The 25605-nt window shown below is 42.8% G+C and overlaps 2 protein-coding genes across 9 annotated transcripts; both read right to left on the bottom strand.

Moving 5' to 3' along the window:
* Positions 1-290: 290 nt before the first annotated feature.
* On the bottom strand, positions 291-7835 carry LOC125774882 (uncharacterized). The gene is made up of 3 exons (XM_049445247.1): positions 6845-7835; positions 2887-3033; positions 291-1759 (listed from the first exon to the last, which is right to left on the bottom strand). The coding sequence occupies exons 1-3, from the start codon at positions 6990-6992 to the stop codon at positions 1437-1439; spliced, it is 618 nt and encodes a 205-aa protein (XP_049301204.1). The 5' UTR covers positions 6993-7835; the 3' UTR covers positions 291-1436.
* A 5578-nt stretch (positions 7836-13413) lies between these two features.
* LOC125774844 (cell death abnormality protein 1) lies at positions 13414-25299 on the bottom strand. Of its 8 annotated transcripts, none has more exons than XM_049445152.1 (8): positions 24585-25299; positions 21915-22127; positions 16582-16992; positions 15444-15734; positions 15124-15363; positions 14443-15021; positions 14203-14349; positions 13414-14111 (listed from the first exon to the last, which is right to left on the bottom strand). In XM_049445152.1, the coding sequence occupies exons 2-8, from the start codon at positions 21937-21939 to the stop codon at positions 14008-14010; spliced, it is 1797 nt and encodes a 598-aa protein (XP_049301109.1). In that variant the 5' UTR covers positions 21940-22127; positions 24585-25299; the 3' UTR covers positions 13414-14007. The 8 variants fall into 8 exon arrangements, with proteins under 8 accessions (XP_049301109.1, XP_049301113.1, XP_049301110.1 ...); XM_049445156.1 differs by having other exon boundaries at positions 21956-22127; XM_049445153.1 differs by having other exon boundaries at positions 24590-25299.
* Between the last annotated feature and the right edge of the window lie 306 nt (positions 25300-25605).

Below are 25605 nucleotides of genomic sequence, written 5' to 3'. Positions count from 1 at the left end.
AGAATTGGGAAGCGGATTTTTAAATCATTTATTATTGAATCATAAAAATAGTATTGAAATGTTCCGTTATCCGGACTGTTATTTCGGAGTCGACATAAAGTCGACATTTGGTCGACATTCACACAACGGTCGTTTAATTTCCGCATTCTCGAACTACGATTTTTCAAACGTTTATTTGTGAACTGAAATTATCGTTTGTCATCAATTCCGCGCCTTCAAAACCAGGAATATAAAAGTAGTAACAGCTTGCTTACGAGCTCCTTACGATAAAGTTTTGCTACACAACACTGTTAATGAGTTAAAAATGCACTTCTATGCGCCAAGCAGAGCTAAAAAGCATACGTAGATCAAAGAAATTTATTCACATAACATTCAACTTTACAATCGTCCAGTTCACATCTATGCTTGTAAACTGCATTATAAATTGTAGACACGATCTTTATTCCTTGTGCGCAAGCCACGGCTAATTTCGATTATTGCTCATTTACATTTGCTTCAGAATAGAATCGTATGTTTCTCCTCTATAACACGATATGTATACACTATGATTTCGTTTTGTTGCTTTTTCCGTCCGCTTCTACAAATCACACAGTATTAACATTAAGCACGAATAGATAGAGCTTCCGAGCATATACTTAGTGTTAGTTTTTTGGGAAAAATAAAGTAAGTCAGCACTTTTACACTTCTAAGCCTTTATGTTCATACTATCGATATAAAAGATACTAAGTTTCTGTATACATCAATGTGAGCCCTTTGCTTAATATGAATAGTATACTAAAATGATTCAAGAGTAAGGTTTATATTTACATCTACGAAAACAAAACCCTATAGTTTGATGAAGAGACTGAATCCTCTATCTCTAGTAAGATTGAATTGCCATGTTATTTTACAGTTAAGTTTTTTTTATTCCTTATATAATTAACCAGATCAAGCAAATTGAATTTTTTTTTTGACAATTGAATGTACTAAGTTTCATGTTTTGTTCCTGCTCTAAATGTGTGTATTTGAATCCAAATTGTTTACTGAGATATTGATTTTTCTTTTGCTGATGGTAATTTCATATGATAAGGCATTTAATGTCTGCAGTGGCGTAGTGTGAAGATTTCGGAAAAGATATCGTAATTTATAATGTGTGTTGGATCATATGCTTCAATATACGTGATGTTTAACAGATTAAATGTTCTCCGTCTTACGCCATTTTCGATCCCCTATCCTCTTGCTACGATTGTTCATTACTACTCTTGTAAGGCTTATCTGGTGCTAGGACAAGAAATTCGGATTTAACGTAAAGTGCAGACTAATCTATCCACCCTTCTGTATCCATACAGTACTTTGCCGAAAGCTGTTATGCCTAGACGTTGCCGCCATTTGCTGTTTGGCGTGGTGCAATGTGCAATGTGGCTTTGCGACTTCTGATAGCTCGTGATGGGGCCGTTTTAAAGCGCTGTGTTCCAGCTGTGCGCTATGGGAAGGTTGGCGATAAATCTTCCCAAAAGCAGCATCATCAGCGGGATCACTGCTCCGGATGTGACGATCATTACCGTACCGCTGCAGTGATGCTCGTGTTTATTTTCGAAAAATTCTGCCTCTTCGTCACACAAGCACACTTTGTACGTGTTGTTTCCGTTACTGTTCAGCATGCTGCTGGTGAGAAACGTTTTGCTTGTCACCAGCGTCGTGGTCGGTTTGGTCGCATTCTCGATGGCGCACATCATGCCGTAATCGCATTGAGCTGAATCACCACACAGATGGCGTAGTCCTGTGGAACAAAACAAGTGAAGAAAATGTACAGTATTAGTGTGCGGAAGGTAAGGACAATAATTATAGTTGATTGTGAGATCAATTTCTACTTAACATACTGTATGAGTGAAGTGTATCAGTACTTTTCCAACGATTAGTTGCATACTTTCAGGCGTTATCAACACCCCAGATAGATACTACTTATGTTTAACCCGAGAAGGTATAAGTGGTCAACCAGTTTTGATCAATTTACCGATTAACGGCATAAAGTTTTGTAAACTGTACTATTCATCCAAAGAATGTTTGTTTCAATGGTTAGTTTTAAACACTATCCAAAATAATAAGTAGTATATCCCGTCTTACCTTCGTCTACAAAATATGATTTTGACATTTGGCATCTACAGTTAACCTGACGACTTGTTATATAATCTAGTTAAAATTTATTGATCGTTCAAGGATACTAAAATACTAAAATTTAACGGAAGTACCCTGAAAGTATGCAAAATAAAAGTCGAACCTGTTATCTTTGGGTGTTCAGAGACAATAATGTCTGTACGAAGAAAATCTTTTTGCAGATGGAGCCACGTAACTGTACCCTATTTCCCACCATACTAAGCCCATTTCTACTAAGGTCATGCAACATGCAACATCCTGCGTCCTTCACCTTATATACAATCCCCTGACCAAGAGTTCCGCCATAACTCATGTAACAAGAGGTTACGCGGACAGTGAAATGTGAAACAGTCCGTATCTAACCAAATCAACCTCTCAAACCTTTTAAACGGTAGCATAAAGGGTGCAGTTGAACTGACTGGCCCCGTTACACGACGGCCAGGAACGGAAGCTTTCGACAAATTTATTGCTCAAACGCAAGTCACTACTTCTGCCACGCAGTCTGCCCCGCTGAGTGTTACTTTCATTTTTACGCCTATCACTTTTATAATGGTACAAAAAATGAACCCATTTTCTGCTGCTGCTGTGTATTCCGGATCTGTTGCATGTTTCTTGGCAGAACGTAGCCATTCTCTGTTACCTGTACGCTGGAAAAGGTTTGCTAATGCACTCACACTCGTGCAAACAACGACTGTACATGCTATCGAAATTGGTTCAAATTTCCGGATCCACTACACTGTTTGCATTACTTACCTTTATATTTGGCGGAACATAATCCATTTACTGGTGCCTTGAAATCACCACACAGGCACCGCATACGATCATCGATCGGATCCAGTACGCAGCTTGTGTTTTGTATCGTACTACAATCCCCATGGTTTGTACAGCTTTTGGCAACCACTGCGAAGAGAAGGAACAATAGAAATTTAACATTTTTGAAAAGCTTTTATAAGAATTTATGAAAAATTATCCCCCGACCCAGGAAAGCAATCTCGAGGGAAGGATAAACGGGCCGGAAGCAACGATGCACTCAATTCGCCCTCAAGTTCTAACATCATGGCCAAATTGCAAGTGCACCACTGTTACGTGCCTAGGTTCAATTACAATTCTGACAAAATCAAAACGTTTGGCGAACGAAGAAGGAACCCTTGGTACTGAAGGGGGATTAATTTTTTTTGTGTGTACCTTTCTTTGATAGTGCACTTTTCGTTCTCTGCATGCGGCTTGCACCAACTGAACTGGTCTTTGTTCATGATTTTCAAGTAGCTGCAAAGGTTTTTGTTTTTGTGTTGCATTTTTTTTTTCTGTCTTCAACTTAATTTTCCCACTAGTCAGCATTTTGCCCGGCACGCCGTGTTTGATGACAACCGATGATAAAGGTACTACTGTTGGAGATTGTTTTTGTATAGTCGCCATAGCTATTACTACTACTAGCACCCGGCGCCCAATGCCTATAATTCAGCAGTACACAGTGAGTTTTAGCCAGTGTGATAGGCGAACTTAAATTATCCTCCATTATGTGCAACAAGGTGGTTCATGATCGAGTTTCGTGCACAATTGGTAGTCCGTTTAATCGCGCTATTCCTTTTGCTAGTTTCTTATCAAAATTACAGTGAAAACCGTCCGGTTTTCGACATGACTTTTAAAGGTCAAAAGGTTTATCGATTTGGCGATCATTTCATTAGATCGTCACTATAAGGTACTAGCTCTTATAAGGTAGAGCATAGTTATGTTGCGTTGCGTATGTTTCCTTACTGTTTGAAGTGGTTTTAAAAAACTTGAATACCTTCTTTTGAATATAAATCCATTTAAGAATATGAAGACACAATTCATTACATTGTTTGCACCGGATCTCTCATTGAAAGATGTGCCTTTACTGATATATAAGTGCATTAGATTAATGTCAGTCCAGTTTGTCTTTAACAAACAATTTATTGTACTCCCAATCAAGGTCAAGGTTTCGTGTTTAGCGTTTCGAAGCACTAAAGCAATATCAAATCATGTCCATGCTAAATAGAAAAAACTCATTCATGCCTTGCTAATCGTATTCATCTCTCGAAAGCCATACCACTTACCACTGCTTTAAAAAAAAACCCTAGAAACAGTCTCTTCAACATTTGGTTGCAACTATCATGAATGCGCCTAAAGGTATGCAATTGTTGGAATTTAATGGTTGGAATCATTTCTGGAAAAATGCAACGAGAGAGATTCGGAATCATGACTATTCCCAATACGTTTTTAACAATAACATTTGTTTTCTACAAAGCTTTCTACATTGACATATCCGTTCAGTAACCGACGCTTGACAAACAAATAGCATCCCTTCAGGCTCAAAAAAAAATCCAGAACCCAACACTTAATCTTTCAAGGGCGGAAATACTCAACAGCTAAGCAACAAGCTCAATATAAGCAATATACATCACTACACAATGTACCCTTCATTGCCATTATTTCCTTCGTCCAACTTCGTCTTCGACAAAGATTCGTGTCTAACTAATCGGTAGTAAAGCGTTAGTAATCGAATTGCTTGTACCAACCCTGTAAGGGTATCACATTACATTACCATGATCAACCATGTCGATAGTTTCAATTAGCTCGGTGCCACTAAAACCGTTTTATCAAGATTTCGATAAACGTGCAATTAATTCGAACACCAGCGAACGCTAATCCAACGGTGCGACAACCCAAACACGGGACCGCAAACTTTTGGACCATGCGCTGCCTGCCCGTCGCCTGATTCGGTACGATTGTCAACATTCGAGAGACCATAAATTTTCACCTTTAGCATAATCCCTACCATGGTACTGCTATGTTTACTGCCCCTGCGGGGGTAAACGCAAAAGAGAGACTTTCCGGACGAAACTCTCCAAAACTGCCAATCTGTTGATTGGACCTGCTCTATTACGAAAGCAAGGCGCTTTGACAAATCGGGCGGGCAAAAGGCAAACATGCCGGACGCACTAACCATGCCATACAGAACGAGTTGTTAATTTGTATTCAATTATTCGGTATTTATAAGTCTGGCAGTTAGTTTCCCTTCAGTACCTGTTCCATTGCATACATTGAGGCGTCCGAAAAGGGGGCTCGTGTACTGAAAACGATGGTCCAAGCAAAATGTTCTGCACTATCTTTCGCGTTTACCTTTTTTGGGGGTGGCCAATGGATTTTTCGTCCAGTTGATTTTATCTGCTCAACGGAATTAACTAGCCACTACCCAAAACCGAAATTTATTTACCAACGCTCATTGGTATGGTAATGGGTAGTTCTGTTGCCTTTTTTTTTGCTTCGTCCGCAACGAACAGCCCGCTTCTAGGTATCATTGAACGTCACCGAGGACGACCGCAACCATTAACATGTTTTCAGCAAAGTAAAGGAATGTGCTGAAACGAATTCCTGCCATTGTTACGAGTTCATCCTTAGTCGCAAAAAGGATCTACGCACGCACATCGCGAAAGCTGGGCAGGATCGCGCACGTGCACTAACTAACTGCTCCATTACCCCAGTCGGTGGCGACGGAAACGGAACAGAAAACAAAGGCATCGCCAAGCATGAACGCGTGGTCATGCGTTGTTTTTTTTTTGTTGAACGGCGCTCCCTCTGCACATAACTTTGCGTGCGCTCGTTTTGCGTGGCATATATTGGGAAGGCAGGAAAAAAATATGGACCGCCAGATTCCAAGCGCCACCTCGAGCAGCGAACCCGTAACGCATAATCTTAGCATTTTTGTTTTGGTTTTCTGTTGCGCGTGTAATACAGGTGATTAGAGCTTTTATGCTTCAATAGGAAATGGAAAAATCCCATTTTCGATAGTTCACGCTCGGTTGGCGCGATTCACATGTTGAATCGGGGTGGTACAGTCGGTCAAAACCGTTTCGTCCTGTTTTACGGTAAACGAAGTTACAAAACTGTTGACCTTTTCGTACGGTGGATTGTCATTATGTGGTAGCCAAGTGATCGAGATTGAAAATAGAAGGTTTTTCATCCCCCCCTTTTTCTGTCTCTAGTAATTTAGGTAAAAATTTACAAAACACGCACCCGGCATGCTAATTCGGTACGTGAGTATTTGATAATGGCAAAAAAAAAGATATTGTCCGCTGATTGCTTAATCCAATTGCAGAATACCGTGCAGCGTCGGACAGCATAGGAAACATAAAGAGTAGATAACGCGGAACCTTAATTAACTGTCAGAATGAAGGTTGAAATACTAGCTTTACTTTTAGGCGTCTCGGGCTTTTATGAAACGCAAACGAGTTGGACTCCTTCCATACTTAGTTTTTCTGGCATTATGCTTTTACTTAGCCGGAATAATCGAAGATCACTCAAAGTCCCCAAATTCTCTTGAAGTAAATGATGGTTTAAAAACAGTTTGCATAACTTAAGGAGTTTGCAAGTAAGACAGATTCGTGTGCCCTTGGGTGTAATAATTCGATGTTGTTTCAAGTTTTTAACCTCCTCGATATTCACAAACAATTGCGTTTACTAAGGTCTATCACAACAATTGATATGAAATTTATTTTTTTATATGGATCACTAAATACTAACGATAATACATATAGATTGCATACTTGTAGGCGCTAAATACTGCATAAATCATTCCACATTGCATACTTCTCCTTACCGTTGGCAATGGAAATTATTAATAATACAAAAATCCTCCCAAACTAAAGTAAATTCCCAAAACAAATTATGTTTTCAACAATCGATGCCTTACCCGGCGGTGGTGTTGGAGCTGCCTGTTGATTCGTGTTAGACTTCCCAAATGTAGTCAGTGCCGACGAACTGACGCCGAACAGCACTATCAACACCGCAAACAGTGCACTTATGCTTCCGCAATGTGTCATTTGCTTAAGTGGACCCATGTTTGGTACCTTTTGCTTTCGTCACACCTCCCCACGGGATCACCTCACTCCAAGTCACAGCGAATGCACTTCTGGTCTGCAACGGACAGGATGCTACGTCACAGGAAATGTTATGCCGTTACCACCGTTATGCACTCCACGCTATATGCGTCTTGTCGGTTACGAAGCCCGTTGTCAAAGTAATGAGTCACTTAGAGGTACCCGGTACAACGAGACTCCCACAGGTTAATGATTAGATGCGGGCGTGCGAAAGAAGTTCTTTCCATCAACGTGCCACCGTATAACCTGGTGTGGTTTTAGTATCCTCAAACCGTGCCGCACATAGCGACATTAAGCGAAGAGAGGAGAACAATTTTTTGCAGCGTTCCTGCCTACCGACCCCTACATGGGTTAGCACTGATTCTCGACCGAACTTCTCACCGATCCGTACAACGTTCCGTACCCGCCGTGACTCGTTTTTGCGACCGAACCGTTGCGAGTGCCGTGACGAAGTGAGCGTATAGCCAAGTCGCCCAGTTCCACTAACCCGATGGCGATTTGCTGCTCGGGGAAGACTTCGGAGGAACCTGGTAGACACCGAAGGGGAAGGTTTGCGTGTTTTGGCAACGACTTGGCCACGAACCTCCCGGAATCAACCTGCTCCTGATGTGTTAAAGCACACAAAAAAAATTCTACTGCCACGAGTGAGCAACTCGAAGGACGAATGCCGACAAGGCTTAGGATCGATGCACGCCCCATAGTGGTGTCCCTTTCGCCCCCTTAGCCATTGTGGCCAAGACAAACGAACATCTAGTTCCAGACCCCGTGGTAACGGTGTTGCCAACACATACACACACACACCGCACACACCTTACACATCAAGACATTCTTCTTCTAAGCGGTGCAAGTGAGACCACACGATGGAGGCCGAGTCGAGGGCTCTCTAGTAGTGTATTTATAGTAAACAAATACTCCGAGCGCTCATCGACGCGTCGTGCTGTAGCGAATTTTTAACGCTTCCCTTCGGGTGGGTAGCATAATTATAAATATAATCTTGGCCTTCCTCATCGTGCTGAATCATCGCCTTCCCGGCCCAAGGAGTTGTGGAGCATGTGGAATTGTTTTTTTTTTGTTTGAGAGGCCCACCACTGCTTGTCAGGCAAGGGTTTAGCGTACGTGAGAATGCGTTCTGGCTTTATTCACTGGCCAGGTCTACGCGTGAAAATGGAAAAGAGTGTGATTCGTGTTTGATTTTTTTTCTCTATGGAATATTGCCCAAGGGTCATATCGCAGGAAGTTTGCTTCATAGAAAGCGCGTTTAAAGCACACACTCCCACACTGCCACATACAAAAGGTGCTCCATTTTGGAACAATAAAACTTTTAGTTTCATAGTCTTTCCGGTTTTCTGGAACACGGATAGTGGTGAAGTTTTTTTTTATCCACCCTGTCCACTAGGCGTTTGTTTGTTCAAAGCGTCAACGAGCCAAGTGATCATGGGATCATGGGAGCGCAAAACGCGACAAGGCAAGTGTTACCGGAACGGAAATGTTTCAAATTTGCAAATCAGAAACCCAAAGACCCAGCAAGAACACCGGCATGGTTGGCAACATACACACAGCAGTACGGTTTCCACGATCAATCACCGGTACGCTTGATAGACAGTCCCCGGTGTCTTAGAACAAAACTTTGACATCGACTCACATTCACCGTCCGAAAAAGGGACTGCTTTCGGGTGACATTTGTGTAATGTCCGTCACGACCCTTAACGGTTTTCGGGTACGGTGACCGGAAAACCGTCACGGAGCGCCCCGAATGTGGTACAAAGAAATGAGCCATCGTCATGCCTCCATGACGGGCTCGATAATGACGGACCCGGGGAGTGTTTTCGCGTTGCCTCGTGTGCCCCCCAAACTGAAAGATAAGTATCCTTTCACGAACTTTACTGCCCCATGAGTGTCTTTGTATGTGTATGTGCAGGTCATCACAAACCATCAGCTACAATGGTAATGCTAGTGGAATCACTCACAACCTGCCTCCAACTATTCCGCGCCTTGGACCCTTGTGTGTGTGTGTGTGTGAGGTGAAGAAGCATATCTTATTAGATTTGAACATGCGAATTTTGCCTCAACCCATCGCAATCTTGCATCAAAACCAACCGAAGCCCGTTCTTCCTTTTTTCTTTCCCCTTTCTTCCAGTTCCATTCCACCCTTGTGAAATACCTTTGTTATGCGCTTCATGTAGACAAATAGTCATACACTCGGACGTTAAAGGTTAATCTTTAGCCTCTTACCAGTTGAATGGGAGCAGAAAAAAACACCAGCACAGCAGGAAATCCAAAGCCACACTCATATAACACGCATCAGACGAGTGGCGAGGGATGAACTCGAAACCTGTCGCGGATGGAAATTTATTTCACCCTGGACGCACCTTCACAAGCAGGACAGCAGGTGCTATTTCTGGTTCGCTCTGTTTATGACCCGTTTTTGGTGGACGGTTTTACGAGGTACTAGAGCGGGCTCGTACCGGACTCGAACCGAACCATCGTACTTTACGATTCCCTCATAGTTTTGCGCACCTAGTTTTGCAATGATTATCTTTCGATCGGAAGTAACTAAACCCTTGCCTTGTTTTTGTTTTTTACGACCCAAAAAGAAAGGAACATGGCGTGCGTGGTGTTAAAGGTTGTAATGTTTTTTTAAAAGGTATTCGAGAAAATATTTTTACTTCCCAACAAGTGAAATTAGTTTTTAATAAAGTTTTTATTATGTCACAACTAATGTCCTTTTTTATGCAAAAATAATACTATGGAGTTTGTATTAAAAAAGAAAACTCTAGGTGTGTTAGAAAAAAATTCTAAAAGTATAAAATAAAACATTGTTAAGGGCGGGTTGCTAAGAATTTACCCAAGGATCCGATTGACATAACAAAGAGAAAAGACTCTAAAACATTTTTCCTACCGATCAACAGTAAGCTGCAATAATCGATTAACCGAACTCCATTTCGTATTGGCAATAAAATCCGTCAATTTCGATGGTAAGAAAACATTGACACGAATGGTTCAGAAATTGCCACGTGCTTTGCATCGCTCGGTTTGCCACGTATCGGTTTCGATGCACCGGGAACCAAACAAAACCAAACTACCATTACAGTATAAATATCACAAAATCGACAAAACAACAAACCTAGCCATCACCACCCACCTACCCTCCCTGTTGGAACTGTTGAAATTTGTTTGTCTGTTGAAGGGGGCTCGGGCTGATACAAATACCAAATAAATGTGATCCCAGCCCCAGGCCATCATCATGTCGCTGGATTGACAGTAGAACCAACAGCTACGGAACGTGTTTGACGAGAAACAAACGAAAATCGATTGTTTAGAGAACCATGGCTCCTGATCGTACCATCCTGACCTTTGCTGTAAGAAAGCTGTAATGATAAATAATAAAACAAACCGCACCGAGCGCACACCCGTTCCCTGGATAAGCTCGTGCAATTACTGCACCATTTTACCGAAAAAATTTTTGAGGTGCGATCCTTTATTTACCCCTTTTTTGGGGTCTTTGTTTACATTCCTCTTCATGGAACGGTTTTCGGTACCATTTTATCTAATTACACCATTTATCATAACGTGCCCGTCGGTAGTGCTCTAAAGCTAATTCCGTGGTAGTTTTGTTTTTTGTTTGCTTTCGCTTTTATTAATGTCTCATGTTCAGCTAGCCAAACTAGTGAGACCAATACAAAAATGCTAGAAAAATAGTACACAATATACTAATAAGCAAATGAAAATTCACCAGATAACGCACGTATCTGCAGCACACTTACCTTCGCCGTACTTTTAATTGCCTTCGTTGACCGTGATTGGTGGACTGCTCACACGGAATCAAACACGCCAGGACAAACAAAACGGATACGCGGTATAAATGGAGCAAATGGGTGAGAGAGAGAGAGAGAGCGCGAGATAAAAGGAATGTGGGGTTGAAAGAGGATAGAAAGGTCACGCTACATTCAAATTAAAATGGCTTCTTCTAACGATACACTCGGACAAACGTTGATAATGATTCCCAACGAAGGGAGAACTGCGGCTGCAGCGTGTTTGCTTCCGTCGAGTCGTCGAGTTGTGGGATCCTCACGATGGAGACGCCTGGTAGCTTGTAAAAAGTGTGCGTGAAGATGGCCCCGATGGTGGTAAAAATGCAATTGTGAGACATTTACGATCTTTATCCGTTAAGTTTTAATGATAAGGGAACTCCCCATCAAGTTTGCAACATTTACACCACAAACAATACCTGTTGGTGTGATGAATATAATTGTTAATATTTAATACTTATTTTTCTGCTGCTTTGTTTTAACCATTTCCAGCAATTCCATTGACATTTAGTCGATCCAATTCAGTATCTGCAGTGATTGGATTTTCCTACCGTATTGCACGCCACTGAGTTAATTATTAATCATTAATCCATCAGCAAAGCTCCCGGAACAATTCCTCTTACTTCCTGGTAACTTTGATCGATGACCATCTACCATCTCACCGACTCCACATTCAAACCGCCTAGTTCGATAAGCCACAACCTTGCCCTTTAGGGTTTTCTAATCCTACCCGACCACATGACATTTGCGGAATCCGATGCATGTCTACAGTTATCCGTAGCACTGTCTCATTTTTAATTACATTCTTTCCTACTTTTGTTCTCCCAGAAAACTTATCTGCTTTTATCGAGAATTAACAGATTGTGCTTTCACCGACGCCATATCGCGTAGCTGACCTAATTTTTCTCTAAACCTTCCGTTTGATCACGACACTTGCTTGTTTCCGTGATTTTCAACCCCTGTTTGACCCATTTTTTCCTACGGCTGGGTCCATAATTTTCCCCCTCGGTGCGATTGCGCGATCAAAAACGCAAAATTCGTGCTATTCGTGCAATAAGTGTAATGTTTTTGCAAATTGTAGTTCCTACACAAGGGGACAAGGTCGGACCGTGGACGGTGGAGAAAGAAGTAACCATTACGACTTCCAGTTTTTGCATCGCATGGTTAAAATGCTTCATAAATACTTACACTTTATAACCTTACCTTTTTTCTCTACAACCCTCTGATATAAACGTTCATTTCCCGTATGCCGACTAAAAGCGTTATAAATCACATATAGCGTCCAACAGGGCCTACACGTCTATGCAAATCATACCTCGATATGGTGATTGATTTTTAACATAAGTACAAGTATTTTTAATTTCTTGTCGAAGACATGCCGGAAGCCCGGAACCCGAAGCATCAACGTTTTTATTTTTATAGCAACAACTGCCACTAATGACATCATAAGCACTATATGATTGCCGTTACTAACGTGTCCAACCCACAGGTCACGCATTACGGGGGTGAACGCGGAACTAAAATGAATGTGTCCCAAAAATGCGTCTATCTACCACCGAAAACCGTTCGCGTTCCTTGAACCTTGAACCGGCGGAAGTACAGGCGGAACTGCCGACGGATTGCTGTCGGGATGGGGACGCTTAATAACGTTAGGCCCCAAGCTGTTCGCTGCACATTAGTCTAGCGGCTACGAAAACGATGACGTCAAACGGCAAACTCATACCGGAAGTGTCTTGCTGCTGTGTTGTTTTGGGTGATATGAGTAGTAACAACAGCAGCACGATACCGAATAGGTTTCCCCTGGTACTAGAGGTCTTGTTGCTCGTTACACTTAAAAGCAATCCTGCTAATGGGTAAAGAAAGGTAAAGTGCTACAAGGAAATAAAAAATGGACGAGCAAATGAGGTTTTTCGTGGTGATATCTTGATGGGAAATTAGTATAATTTACAAATGCATGCTTCAGCTATTTTAAGAGAGCTAGTCTTGTTGGTTGTTTGCGCACGGCCATGGTTTATCACTTACTTCCTTAACATGTCCTACTGACTGTTGACATTTTGAATTTTATGATTTTTTTTCCCGCCATACTGTGTATTCGTACTGGCTGGTGAGCTTTTTGGGAGCTTTAAAGCTTCGCGATGCTATAACATTGAGCATCCTGGTGGTGAGCACCAGGTTTATAGCACGAATGATGATTGGTTGTACTTATTCATAGAAGCGTTTTTATTGTTTGAGATATTATTCTCCAGAAATACTGGAAATGAGTTACAGCAACTCTTTGTGAAGAAAGGTTTAATTCAGGTTTAAACTAATTTTTAGAGAGGAAAAACTAACAAAAAATGACTGTTTACTGTAAAGAGAAATTTTCCTTTCTTTCCTTTTTACTTTTCTTTTAACTTCGCATTCAAGATCCCCAGAAACAGAAGGGTTTTTAATACTCTTTTTACTTAAAATGAAGTACTATACAAGCTCACAATGGATATATCAACATGCGACTCGCTTTCGCACTCCATATGATCAACGGATTTCCCTGTTTTCTTTCAACAACACTAAACACCACACACTGACACGATCAATCAAAAAACAACGGCAACAGTCCGCTACAGAGGCCGCACATATTGCTTTATTATCAGTTTAATTATGTACTATTTTGCACCACCTACAGGCATTATCGTTCACCCAACATACGACGCCGTATGTATGTCGCCGTACTGGAACGTTCGTTCGTACGTTCTATTGTACACGTGTGGTTCGCTTTTGCAACACGGGGCATACAGGTCAAAACACGATTTTTCTTTTTTTTTTATTTACTGAAGCATATAAAAACACGTGCTAGTCGGTTAACTAGTTCATCTTATGCCGTACGCGCTTTCGTATTGCAATGTGCACAGTTGGTGTATAAATAGTGGTAATGCTTATTGCTGTTCATTACTGTTCGCTCCGTCGAATGTAGTTGTGATTGATTGTTTCAAATAGTTAATTGTTAGTTTAGCGTTTTTTTTTTTAGTTTGTTTGTTTCGCTTTTGTTTTCGAGTAAAACTTGCGCAACGCACTGCGGGGTTGAAATAAGATCCTTCACGTAGCGGATATGAAACTATGCACAGGATAATGGTTGAACAAAACGGATTCCATCCAATGTTATGCGTCTCTCCCTTAGTATTGTCCATCCCCTAGCCGTAGTATGCGTCCCGTAAAGCAGAACCCGTAATCAGCACGGCAGCACTGGTAAGCATGAGTGTAATCACCTTCAGGGCACTGGGGCGATCGGAAGAATCTGGAAGCAAGCGAACGTTTGTCAGTATAGCATCAGAACGGCATCAGGTTTGCGATGCAATGCGAGCAAAGCATATGGAAATCGATCCTACTTTTGCCACTAGGTCTAACGCACTTCTGCCGCTCCACGTCCGGGGAGTAGTCAAACTTACACTGACAAGCCGAATTGCGACATTCGACATTGTCCTGCTCGTCGTCCACGAAGCATTCGCTCGTTTTGGAGCAGCGTGCATCGAGAGCTGAAAACGGTCAACAAACGACGGAAAGAAACGATTCCATTAGTGGTGTAAAAGTAGTTGAGCCAGTGTCCCTCGTCCGTCTTCGATCGTTACCTATCTTCACGTTGCACTTGCCGTCTTTGAAGTGATGCTCGTTTTCGTTGCACTGACATTTGCTCTCAATGCACTGGCCCAGCTCGCCCAGCAACGGTTGACACTGTTCGTCCACGCTGCACTCGTCCCCGTACTGTTCGGCCTCCTTCAGGCAGCGATTGTTTGCCGGCTGGTAAAAGTGTCCCTTCCTGCAGTTGCACTGTTTCGGTTCGCCCGGATCAACGCTTTCATCCTCGGACTCGTTGAGCGATTGACAAACGGCCTCCTCGAATGCACAGTCCGTTTCGCTTTCACACTCCGCACCCTTCACCGCCTTACAGCGCTCGTCCACATAGTAGTAGTTCGTCTTGCAGACACAAGTCTTTTCGCTCGAGCAACGCGTATTGGCCAGCGCACAATCTGCATCCCGCTCGCAGTACGCTTCGTGGCCCTGCTTTTCGATGCAGAGTTCGGTTGCTTCGTCGTACTGCGAGTATGGGTAGCATGTGCAACGTTTCGGCGACAAGGCCGGACAGTAGGCTGCACCGTACGGTGAACACTGGCTCTGCTGGGTACAGGATGTATTGATGCCCAGGGCGGCTAAAAATAGAGTTTCATTCACAATTAATCGTTCGAACCGTGCTGCCTAAGTAATTTAAATAATTAAGCGTTTTGGAAAGTTTGTCGCTCAGCCATACTTACGCTTTAGGCACGAGCGCATGTTATTATCATAGAACTGATCGTTCCGGCAGGAGCAGCGATTGTTGTTGAACTCCATATCATCCTCACAGTACTGTTCGTCGTGTGCGTATTCGCCAAGCTCGGCCATACATCGACCGCCCTTATTATAATACCCATCCTTGCAGTGACATTGGCCCATTCGGCACACCGAGTAAGGCACTTCCGGACACTCGACGCCCTCGTCGACGCATGGATCGCCAACTGGGGGAAAAAAAACAATTGACAGATTATAGAAAAATAACTCCATCCATCGTCGGACAGCAGCCGTCGGGGCAACGTACATTTGCGACACTTTTCACAATCCTTCGTCGATCGTTTGGTGTTAATCTGTACCCTTTTCCCGCTGCCCGCCGTATCCGTGTTCGTTTCGGCATCGCGCGTCTTTGGTTCGCTGATGCCCGAGGTCCCTTTCGCCGGTGACCCTTTCTCGTTCGGCTCTTCCACAGTTTCCGACGTTTGTATGGCCACATCGCGGAAGGATTTGGTTTGTGCTGACGCATCGGTGCAGTGCTGATTCACGCACCGCAAATTTTCTCCCTCACAGTCCTGGTGCACGAGACATTCTTCACCATCTGTAATCGTAAAAAAATACAAATAAACAAAAATACAAAATTATTTAACTTTGATGTACCCCTCAAAAGGTATGCAATGTGTATGGTAAAAGCATCTTCGTTTTTGGAAATGCATACTTTCAGGCGTTATAATTTAATACATAAATCAACTCTACAAAATTTCGTCGAAATGAAGTACCTAATAATATCGGGGCGGCCCGGTGGTGCATGTGAAAAACGGCGCCCGTCCACACGGCAGGGACCGGGTTCAAATCCCATCCGGACCGTCTCCCCGTAGCATGGACTGACTATCCTGCTACGTGGTAAAATAAGTCTTGATACGGCCAGGCCGTTCTAACCGAGCAAAAAAAAAAAAAAAAAAGTACCTAATATCCTCAATTGAAATACAAATAAAAATTTATGATAAATTTTTAAATAAATAGTAGATTCACTGCAGTACTTCTAGAATCATTCATATGTTTAAAAACATCCTCAAAATGTTTTGCATGAGGTAATGGGTAAGGCAGTTAATTTACCGCACCACCAAACCTTGCCAAACCAAGTCGTTTAGCAATCGCAGACCTAACCATAATCAACCATTTGACCGACTGAAGGCTTTCCACGTCAATTGATTTCCAATTACATTCTAACCTACTTGTAGCTATAATTTTCCTCCTTAAGCGGTCCACAGACCCATAGAATCCAATAAATCGATGAACATTTACTATTCCACCGGCAGTAAACGCTCCATTTGCCGTCGTACTATCGTGACCGTCTTTTGCTTGTGGGTCAACACAATTTAGTCTGTGTCGAAAACAGTGCAACCAAGGCGGGGAACGGATTGGTCACAAAAGCAATCAAAACTCACTTGTCACACGCCGCCGGCAGACGTTGCTGCTGCGCCGATAGAACCCGTCGGCACACTCGCAGGAGCCCCGATGACACACGACCGCCTCCCGGTTGTGGCTGAAGAAGCAATCGATATCGTCGCTGCACGGTTGGCCAAGATCCACCAGCTTCCGGCAGCGGCCGCGTACGTACGTGTAGTCGCTGTCACAGGTGCAAACGCCGGCCTCGCACTTGGCACCGGTGAGCATATGAGAGCACTGTACCGCCTCCTGACACGCTACGCCATACGCGGACTCGGGCAGGCAGCGCGTGACATCGGTCGAGAAGACATAACCTGCCGGGCACTGGCAGTACCCAAAGATGGAGCAGTGTGCGTTCTCTGCCTTACAGTCGCTGTTGTCCTCGCATGGCCATATGATGCTACGTGAGCCTGCGAAGGAAGGGTAGGAAGAAACAATGGTCGAGAAATAAGTTTACAAAAGCCGTACATCGAGTGGGTGTGTGTCCGAAGCAATATGGATACTAATAGTGTCGTAGCAGAAATAGGTAGATGGCACCGGAACACACTTGTCAGGATTCAGGGTAAACGAGACATCATCAATGCTCAGTTTAACCAATCATGATTTGAAAAACATTTCACAATCTCTAAAGAACCTTATTAACCTTCACCTGGTATCGGGCTGGACTCACAATTTCTACAATATTCCCCACCAAAAAAAACTCACTCTACACAGCGCGGCACGAGGACTGTTCCGCTCCCTAGTGGGAAGATTTCAAGGCTACGGAAGAACGTTACTTTTTATGAGCTCTCGTCACGAAAGCATAGCACCGCATACCGGTGACCCACGGCTAAACCTTTCTCTTTACGAACGTTATGAGCGGTATGAAATGAAAACGTATACGAAAAAAAAGACGCCTTAAAGCGCCTAACCTATCACATTAGCGCAAAGTGATGTTACAACGTTTCTACCTTTTCAGTGCTCCATAATAGCTTTTCCTTGCGGTTTTTTGGTTGACTACCACGGAAAACTTCTTCAAAGGGGAAAAATGTAATATAATTTGCGCCCGAAGCAAGGCCACAATTGCAATTTTGCAGACTCAACGAACTCTGTATTGGATATCCGCTCACGGTAACTAGCTGTGTCATTAAATCACCCATTCATACGAAGTGTACGAAGTGTCGACACCACCTCATTCACGATCCAAAACCGCAATGTCAATGGATCATCGAGTACATTTCTGTCCATTTGGTGCACCGATAACATGTTCGTTGGTCATACGGAACAAATCGTAATCACAGAGATAGCCACTCGAACGCTTATCACGATCACCGTATCGTTTACAGTCTGCAGCTTGTTACTCTGCACAATAAACTACCGGATTTATGGAGCTTTCTTCGCTTTGTCCATGTATTTTTGTGGTCTGTTTTTTCCATATATCCGGCCATTAGAATTGACGATTTAATTTTCCACATCACCATTACCTTGCACTACGAATAACGCTACTATCACAACGCTTAAACGGAACATTTTCCCGCACAATTTCTATATTACAGTGTGGACAAATGCACCTCGAAAATGCAACATTCCCAATCGCTGGCTAATCGTACACTGATCGCTTATGATTGCTACAGCCATAACAACATCTAAGCCAACCGAAATACCACTTATCAGCGACCAGCGTCAACAACGCGACTCCTCCAGAAACACCTGTTCCTCGCCATAATCTTCGCACATTGTTCCCAATCACCTGGTATCACTTGTTATCTGTACATTAATCACTTTTGTCATTCACATACCGGTAGTTGCGTTATTATACATGAACTAGAAGCGCAGTGAATGAACCACTTACGGACATTCGGACATCGAAACACTTACGCACGGTAACATCTTCGTAGGTTTGCTCCTGAAAGCAGATCACCAACGGGTGGGCGACACATCCGTGCCAGTAGAACAGCAAAACCACCGTAACGGACTTTGGCCACATCACGATCGTGTGCAGTACGAGTTCTGTCTGCGCCTGCCGCCTAAACACTGACCGGGGCTCGTTACTGGTCCGTAGCGGTCGTTCGCTCGGTTCGATGTGCGGTCATGTTAAGACGGTACTGACCCAAGGAAATGCTTGGCACTACCCGATACGACGACAAGGATGAAGCCTTTCATCCACCAAACCCATCAAACGGTCGTTTTGAGCCACGTTTGACAAGGCCACACCTTCACCATGGCCATACCGGGATATGGTACTGCCATGATCGGTAGCCAGCTTGATGTCGGTAATAATTATTCCACACCGTGTTTCACCAATCCTTTGGAGCTGGTACAAAAGTTGGAAGTTGGAAGTTTGGAGAGCAAAAAAATGCAACTCTCTTACACGACAACAGTCTGCAATAGGTACAGCACCTCTAGACCGGTCAAATTGTGGCAATGCTAAAGCAATAAAATTCCAATTGACCTCAACCATCGTGCTACGTGGCAAAACAAACGCGGGTGCATGGCCATTTCGCGCAACAACGAAAAAAAAACAAACGAATACAGGTATAAACCGCAAAACGGGAAAGAAATGTTCGTCTGGTTGCATACTTTCAGGCGTCAGAGGGTTGTTCGAGGGGACCGCTAATATGGCACAAAGAAAACACATCAATTTCCAGTGTATGTGTGTTTTGTGGGTTCCGAATTCTCAACCAATGCAGGACGTGACCTGACGCCTGTGTGCTGCTCACGGGAACGGTACGGAACGTTGCAAACAATAATTTACCGTCAAGAATCTCATAAATCTTTTGTAAAATCGCATCCATCTAGCAGGGTAGCCGTGAACTGCATCGTTCGGTCAGTGGGTCGATCGGAACGCTGGTGCCCTAAAAACTGACCACCATATGGATATGGCACGGTATTGAGTCATACACGGAAGAAGGACTCACGGTAAGGGTTTTTTTTTCTTGAAAGAATTAGACTTTATTTTAACTGAGAATGCTACAAGAATATTTTATGTTAGGAAAAATTATTTATTTATTTTAAATATGCTTAAGAGTTTGGTAATTGATATGGTCTGGATAATGTCTTTCTCCTTTTTCGTGCAACATTATCTTATTCAGTTATCGATTGATCTACAATTGCACTACAAGTGAACCACAGGCCCAGTTGCATATTCGGGGCCTTGCAGTAGTCTACAGCAACATTAGCCGCATTTATGTTACGCCATATAATTACAATCAAGGTATGGGCAGAAGCTTGGTTCTCCCGACATCTCGTAGAGCAGAATCGATAGACAAAAGTGTTCCGTTCTCGCACGAATACAGCCACACAGACAGATAATTGAAGAGTAGTGCTGATTGACGGGCTAAATTATTCACCAGCTACCGTCTGTACAGCCGACACGGTGGGAAGGACAAAAAAACAAACCGTGCCCAACGGTGACACGGTCGTAGTGGCAACTCGTTGATTATTGCTAAAACTCCGCCGCGCGTTTCTTCCTTTCCCGCGAGGGCGAGTTTCACTCAACCTAACCGACGTTGCAAGGTGAAAGGGGAAGAATACCGCCAAACCACCCACTCCATTATGGCGTGTATATGGGCCAAAATATTAAGCACGCGAAAGCACACGTTGCCGCTTTGTGTGTTTGTGTTCGACTTCCAAAGGTCCTACCAGTGTGTCCATTCACCATTATCAATGACGTCAGCAGTGTGACCAGTGTTCGTATCGATCCAGTTGGTCAAAATTGTGGCCAAAGACAATGGCATGACTAACTCTTCCATTACCACCAGTCGGTGATGGCACTTTCACCAGTTTTCATAGCTTTTATGATGGTTTAGTCCATGTTGCCTTCTTTTTTTTATTTTGTCCATTCCACTCAACAGCAAACGGTGGCGTCATATACAGACTGGTGTGTGTGTGTGTGTCTCCGTGTGACGTCGGTAGTACAAGCGGCATATCGAATGGCATGTGACAAGTTGACAAGAACTGTCGAAAAAATGTAATGTAATTATTCCGCACAACCAAACTCGTTATTATTCCATTTGTCGACTTTTCCGTCCCGCTTGTCCCGTCCCGCTATTCCGTTCGTTTTTTTTTCTTTAGCCCTTCCCTTCCTGTCTTGTTCGTTTGCTTCAGTATAATCCTTTTTCGCGTTTCAAATCGATTTCATCCATTCGACAACAGACTGGCAAGTTGTTTCACTTTTTTTTCGCTTACGTCCATTACCGATCCTGTTGCAAACGAACCGCCACCGAAGCCATCAGGCCATCAGGTCTCGCTTTTTTTGCAAAGTACCATCCATTTAATCTCTAAGGCCATTTGGATGAGCAAGATAACTTGTAAACGGCCGTCCTGGCTCCATTCTTGCCTTCCACCGTCTCTGCGATCATTAATGGTGTGCTATTGTGTGGCTAAAATAAACTTTTCGCAGTGAAAAGCCTACATCGCTTCTGCTGCTGCTGGTAAAGATGCTTATCGTTCGTTCTGTTCCTCGCTACTTGACGGATCGAATTTGAATAGATCGGCATTTTTACTCGCAGTGCTGTGCAATTGAAATTATACGCGTAAACACAAACGTTTGATGGCGCAAAAAAAAGTTCTCCAGCGTAACGCATTCAAGCAGGACACAAAACGCAAGCTAAGGAAAGCGTTCATCAGCAATTCCACTGGAGAAAAAAAAATCAGGTAAAATCAACAAAATCGCTTCAACGGGAAAACAAACACACAGGTCTTCTGAGTCATTTCGTGTTTTTTCCCCCTTCCATCGAGCACCATGTATTTGCATTCTGTTACTAAATCGATTTATGAGACTCGAACTCTCCCTAAATGAGCTAAAAGATTACTGAAGGGAAAGCCAAAACTGTTCATCCATGTTTTGTGGGGTTTTGTTTCCTTAACTCACTTCTTCACTCACATAGACTTTGAGTCAAGAGGGAATATGAAAACATGAAACATGTGTATCCGGGTTTTTGTGTAAGCTCCTAAAACACCCCCGACCAGCATGTAATCATTCTTCGATGTAATTCTGTTCTATGGGTGTAACAATAAGCCGGTATCTATTCTCGTCTGACTAGAATAGAAATGTCACTAAAAATGGAACCACAGTACAGATAATCATTATTATCTGTTCTAATTATAAACCACTCCATAAATATGCTTCCTAGTGCGTCTCCATTGCCGATTGCTTATGTGTGTGCATGTGCGTGTATGTGTGTGTGTGTGTGTGTGGCGTACGTTTGATGATGAATATTTCAATTATTAGAAAATATACAAAGCACAAAAAATATGAATAAACCGCATTGGCTTTTGCATGGAACGCATCTACTAAGGCTTGTGATTTTTATTTAGCTACAAATAGGTGCAGTCTGGCAACACTGCTTACCAGCATAAGCAGGTCCTAGTACCATCTAAACAGTTCCGTACCGTAGCTGCATTACTAAGGCAAGGAATGAAATGCACGATCGTTGCAGCAATTTAGGCGCATTTTACTGTTCACTTTCTACACATCACAAGCAAACCGTTTATTGTTCACCTTTCCTTATTTTATCCTTTACTGCACTGTTTTTTTCGTTTTGTCACTATTTTTACCTAAATGCTATAAAAACCACTCAGTTATCATTGCGCTCCCACATGTTTACCCCACGGAGTTGCTGCGTGGCATTCATTTTCAGCAGCTGCGTGCAGCAAACGGGTTTAATTAGTTAATTAATATCCCCACCTGCAGCCGGGAGCTTAACACCACTTCCTTAAACTGGACGTGAACATAACGGTCGTGTTAAATGTGTATTTTTTACGCACTTTTTACTTACACAACAACACCACGCGCACAGAAATATTTTACACTGCGATCGATAAGATGGTTATTTTCCTGTTTGTAAATGCTACTGTCGCCTGCCTTTCGTGCGCTTCCCTTTGACTGTTAATTAGTTTCTGCAGAAATGGATTGCGCCAAAAACCCGAAATGTTCTTCGTTCCCTTGCACACTGGCACACTTTGACACACACACACGATACTGCTGCGAGGGTTGTGTTTCATTCATTAGTTGCTGTTCGGTACCAGCGATGTATTTCACCCTTCAGCAAACTATAAACACTCCTGGGGCTTACTGTTTTTTTACGCAAAGAAATAGCGACAATCCGCGTAATGCTTGTAATATATTCCAGCATAATTTGAATGATAACTTCGTTCAATTTGCGCGTTACATTATGCTGCATGAAACTGCTTGCGATGGGTTTAGAAACGATCGGCACACAACACCAAAACTCCATCTATTGGTGTTGATAATTGTAAGAATTTTTGGAATCCACATAAACGTTCCAGGCCAGGAAAAGCTTTGTTTGACCTCCACTGCAATGCGTCCCTTGTGTAGCGGGCGAAAACATGACCAACTGTTCCATATCCTTGTCCACGGTCAACCAAGCGTCAACCCTCATCCCTTCAGGACGAAAACATACGGCCACACTGTTGCTATTAACCTTTTGAAGCGATCGATTATGATTACAAATGCGTCGGTTCGAAACTGACCAAAACCCTACCCTGAAACGAACAACCCACCGAATGACCAAACGGTTCGAAGGCCAAACAAGGCCATACCAATTTCAGGCTACTACCAAGCGGAAACCGGTCACAGGGCATAGCGAACGCGGCGACAAAGCGCAGACCGAACGATCGCAGTGAACAGCAGCTTAGAACAAAGTCGACATACCGCGCGATACTTTTCTCTCACACACACACACGCACACACACACACACAAGGACACAGTCGGCTGATATCATGGCAACTGCCATCACATTTCCACAGGCACCTGCCGGCGGTACGCGACACAAAATCCCAACCCCCGCGGTACCACCATACACGTGCGTGGCTGTTTGGGGTTTAGTTTCATTTGTTTCCTACTTTCGGTCTAACCGCCCCTCTCGCTCTTGTTCCCTCTTTCCTTCACGCCATTATAGCCTATTATTGTTTTAATTTCCATTTCAACCATTGGCTCGCGGCCACCGTATGAGGAGCTTTGGTCGCTCCACCACGGTATTTCTTGTAGTAATAAACCTGCAAACCCTGCCCCTGCCAACGGTAGCGTAACGTTTGGTTGCGGTGTCGCACTTCCACTTGGGTTCCAGCAAAAGGGGGAAAATAGTAGCATAAAACAGAAAAGCAGCAACATTTACGATTACCTCGGTTCGTTTGCGCCGTAAACGAGAGTGGTCAAGTTTTGGATTGTTAGTTTTTGTTGTTGTCTCTTTTTTTTTCCTCGTCCTGTGCCCTTCCTCCCTATTTTCCACGTCCTGTTTTTTTTGCAATTAATACCCTACAATGAACGGTACCATTGTGTGTTTTTCTGTACATGGCTGGTTGGGAGGAATAGTATGTATAATAGCATCGTAAACAGAGCATGGTGGAACAAATGAAAGATTACTTTGCTTCACCAGGACATATGTGATTGCCTGTGAGCAGTGTAGATCACTGCCGTACGCAAAACAAAATGTATTGTTAATTTACTGGTTGATGCATTTTTTAAAACACTTTAAACAAACGGAATAACTATAGTATTCCATACAGACTTTACACTTCTTGTAAAAATCATGTTTAAGAATACTGTATGAATATACAAAGTTTCAATAAAACTCATTCAAATAAGTAATTGCAGTACAAATATTTAAATTCAGCTTCATAATGTTCGCGCACTACAAACAACTAGGCGCCTCCATCGACAAATCATAATCATCACCGTACAAAAATGCCTAGTAGATTAATTATCTGGGTTCAGTTGTCGAAAGCAGTTAAGTTGCATAAATAAACACTTTTTATACACACAAACAAACACACACACACATACCACACACTTATCCGCGTACTAAAAGGTCACCTCTTCAACAGATAATGCTTTGTTTTATGCTCTACTTATTGCAGGCGTATCACAGAGAAGCTAACAAACACACCTAATGGTTGTAGAATAATGCTAAACTATGTGCACAACACCATAGGGGAATTGTGTGTGTGTGTGTGTTTTTTTTTTATTTTTCAAAAGAAACGGTTACTGTGGCTCCCAACCTTACACTGCTATAGCGCGCTACCCTATCGAACAGCTTTTGGTTTATTGCATCGCGTTGTTGAACTGCGTGAAAGCTGTTCCGTTACTGACGAGTGCCACCGGACGGTTGTAATATATTTTCCCTCAGACCCACAGATCATCGCTTTCGAGTGGCTACTTTCGTTTTCCTTTACTTGGCTCTCTTTTGTGCCGTTCTGTTCACGGGAACCAAATATGCTTTGTACTATGCGCGCGTGTGCTGTCTCGCTTTTGCTTTGCATTTTGCTTCTCACTCTCGCGGTCTCATATTCTCTCGCTTTTCATTGAACTGTTTGTCTCCGTATGATGCATTACCGCTCTCTAGTGTTCTTTAAACCCATATTGACTGAGTTACGACAGTTTAAATCGCTCCTGTACTAATGGCGATTGTGTTATTTTACATTTTTCCGTTTAATGCATTTATAAAAAAAGAAGTAAAGAGAATGATGCGTTGTAGATCACTAAGTAGAATAGTAATTAAATACGGTTAGCTTTGTATTATAACCTATGATGATCAATATATAAAAGTACACTACAGTAACTGCAGCAGTTATAATTTTAAATATTTCATTAGTTGTTTACATGTTGATTGTCCAATTTACGGTATCGTATTGACATATTTACCCACAAATAAACCAATTCATTTTCATCATTCTGTGAAAAACCAACAACAACAAAAAACACAAAATCGGATATTTAATATTCTTGGACATATCTTTCCAGTTGTGGTGAAGGGAAGTGATTCAATGAAATGATGATGACATTCGTAAATTATGTACAGTGATCAGGTATGATGTTGTTCACTGATACATGCTTATTAAGCACACGACTGTTTACATAAAGAAGTAACAATCTGAAGGACTTTATCTGATTGAACAGACAACACTCGTAAAGTGGAACGGTTCACGCACACGAAACGCTCCCTAGCCCTGTGGTGCCAGCGGCCCTGACGGGAATAAACGGGATTGAATTAGCTGGTTGGAAACAAAACAAAACTTTATT

This window comes from Anopheles funestus, chromosome 2RL (assembly GCF_943734845.2).
Source record: "Anopheles funestus chromosome 2RL, idAnoFuneDA-416_04, whole genome shotgun sequence".
In the NCBI taxonomy this organism is placed as follows: Eukaryota; Metazoa; Arthropoda; class Insecta; order Diptera; family Culicidae; genus Anopheles; species Anopheles funestus.
The sequence above is the reverse complement of the archived record's forward strand: the minus strand, read 5'-3'. Positions and strand labels throughout refer to the sequence as shown.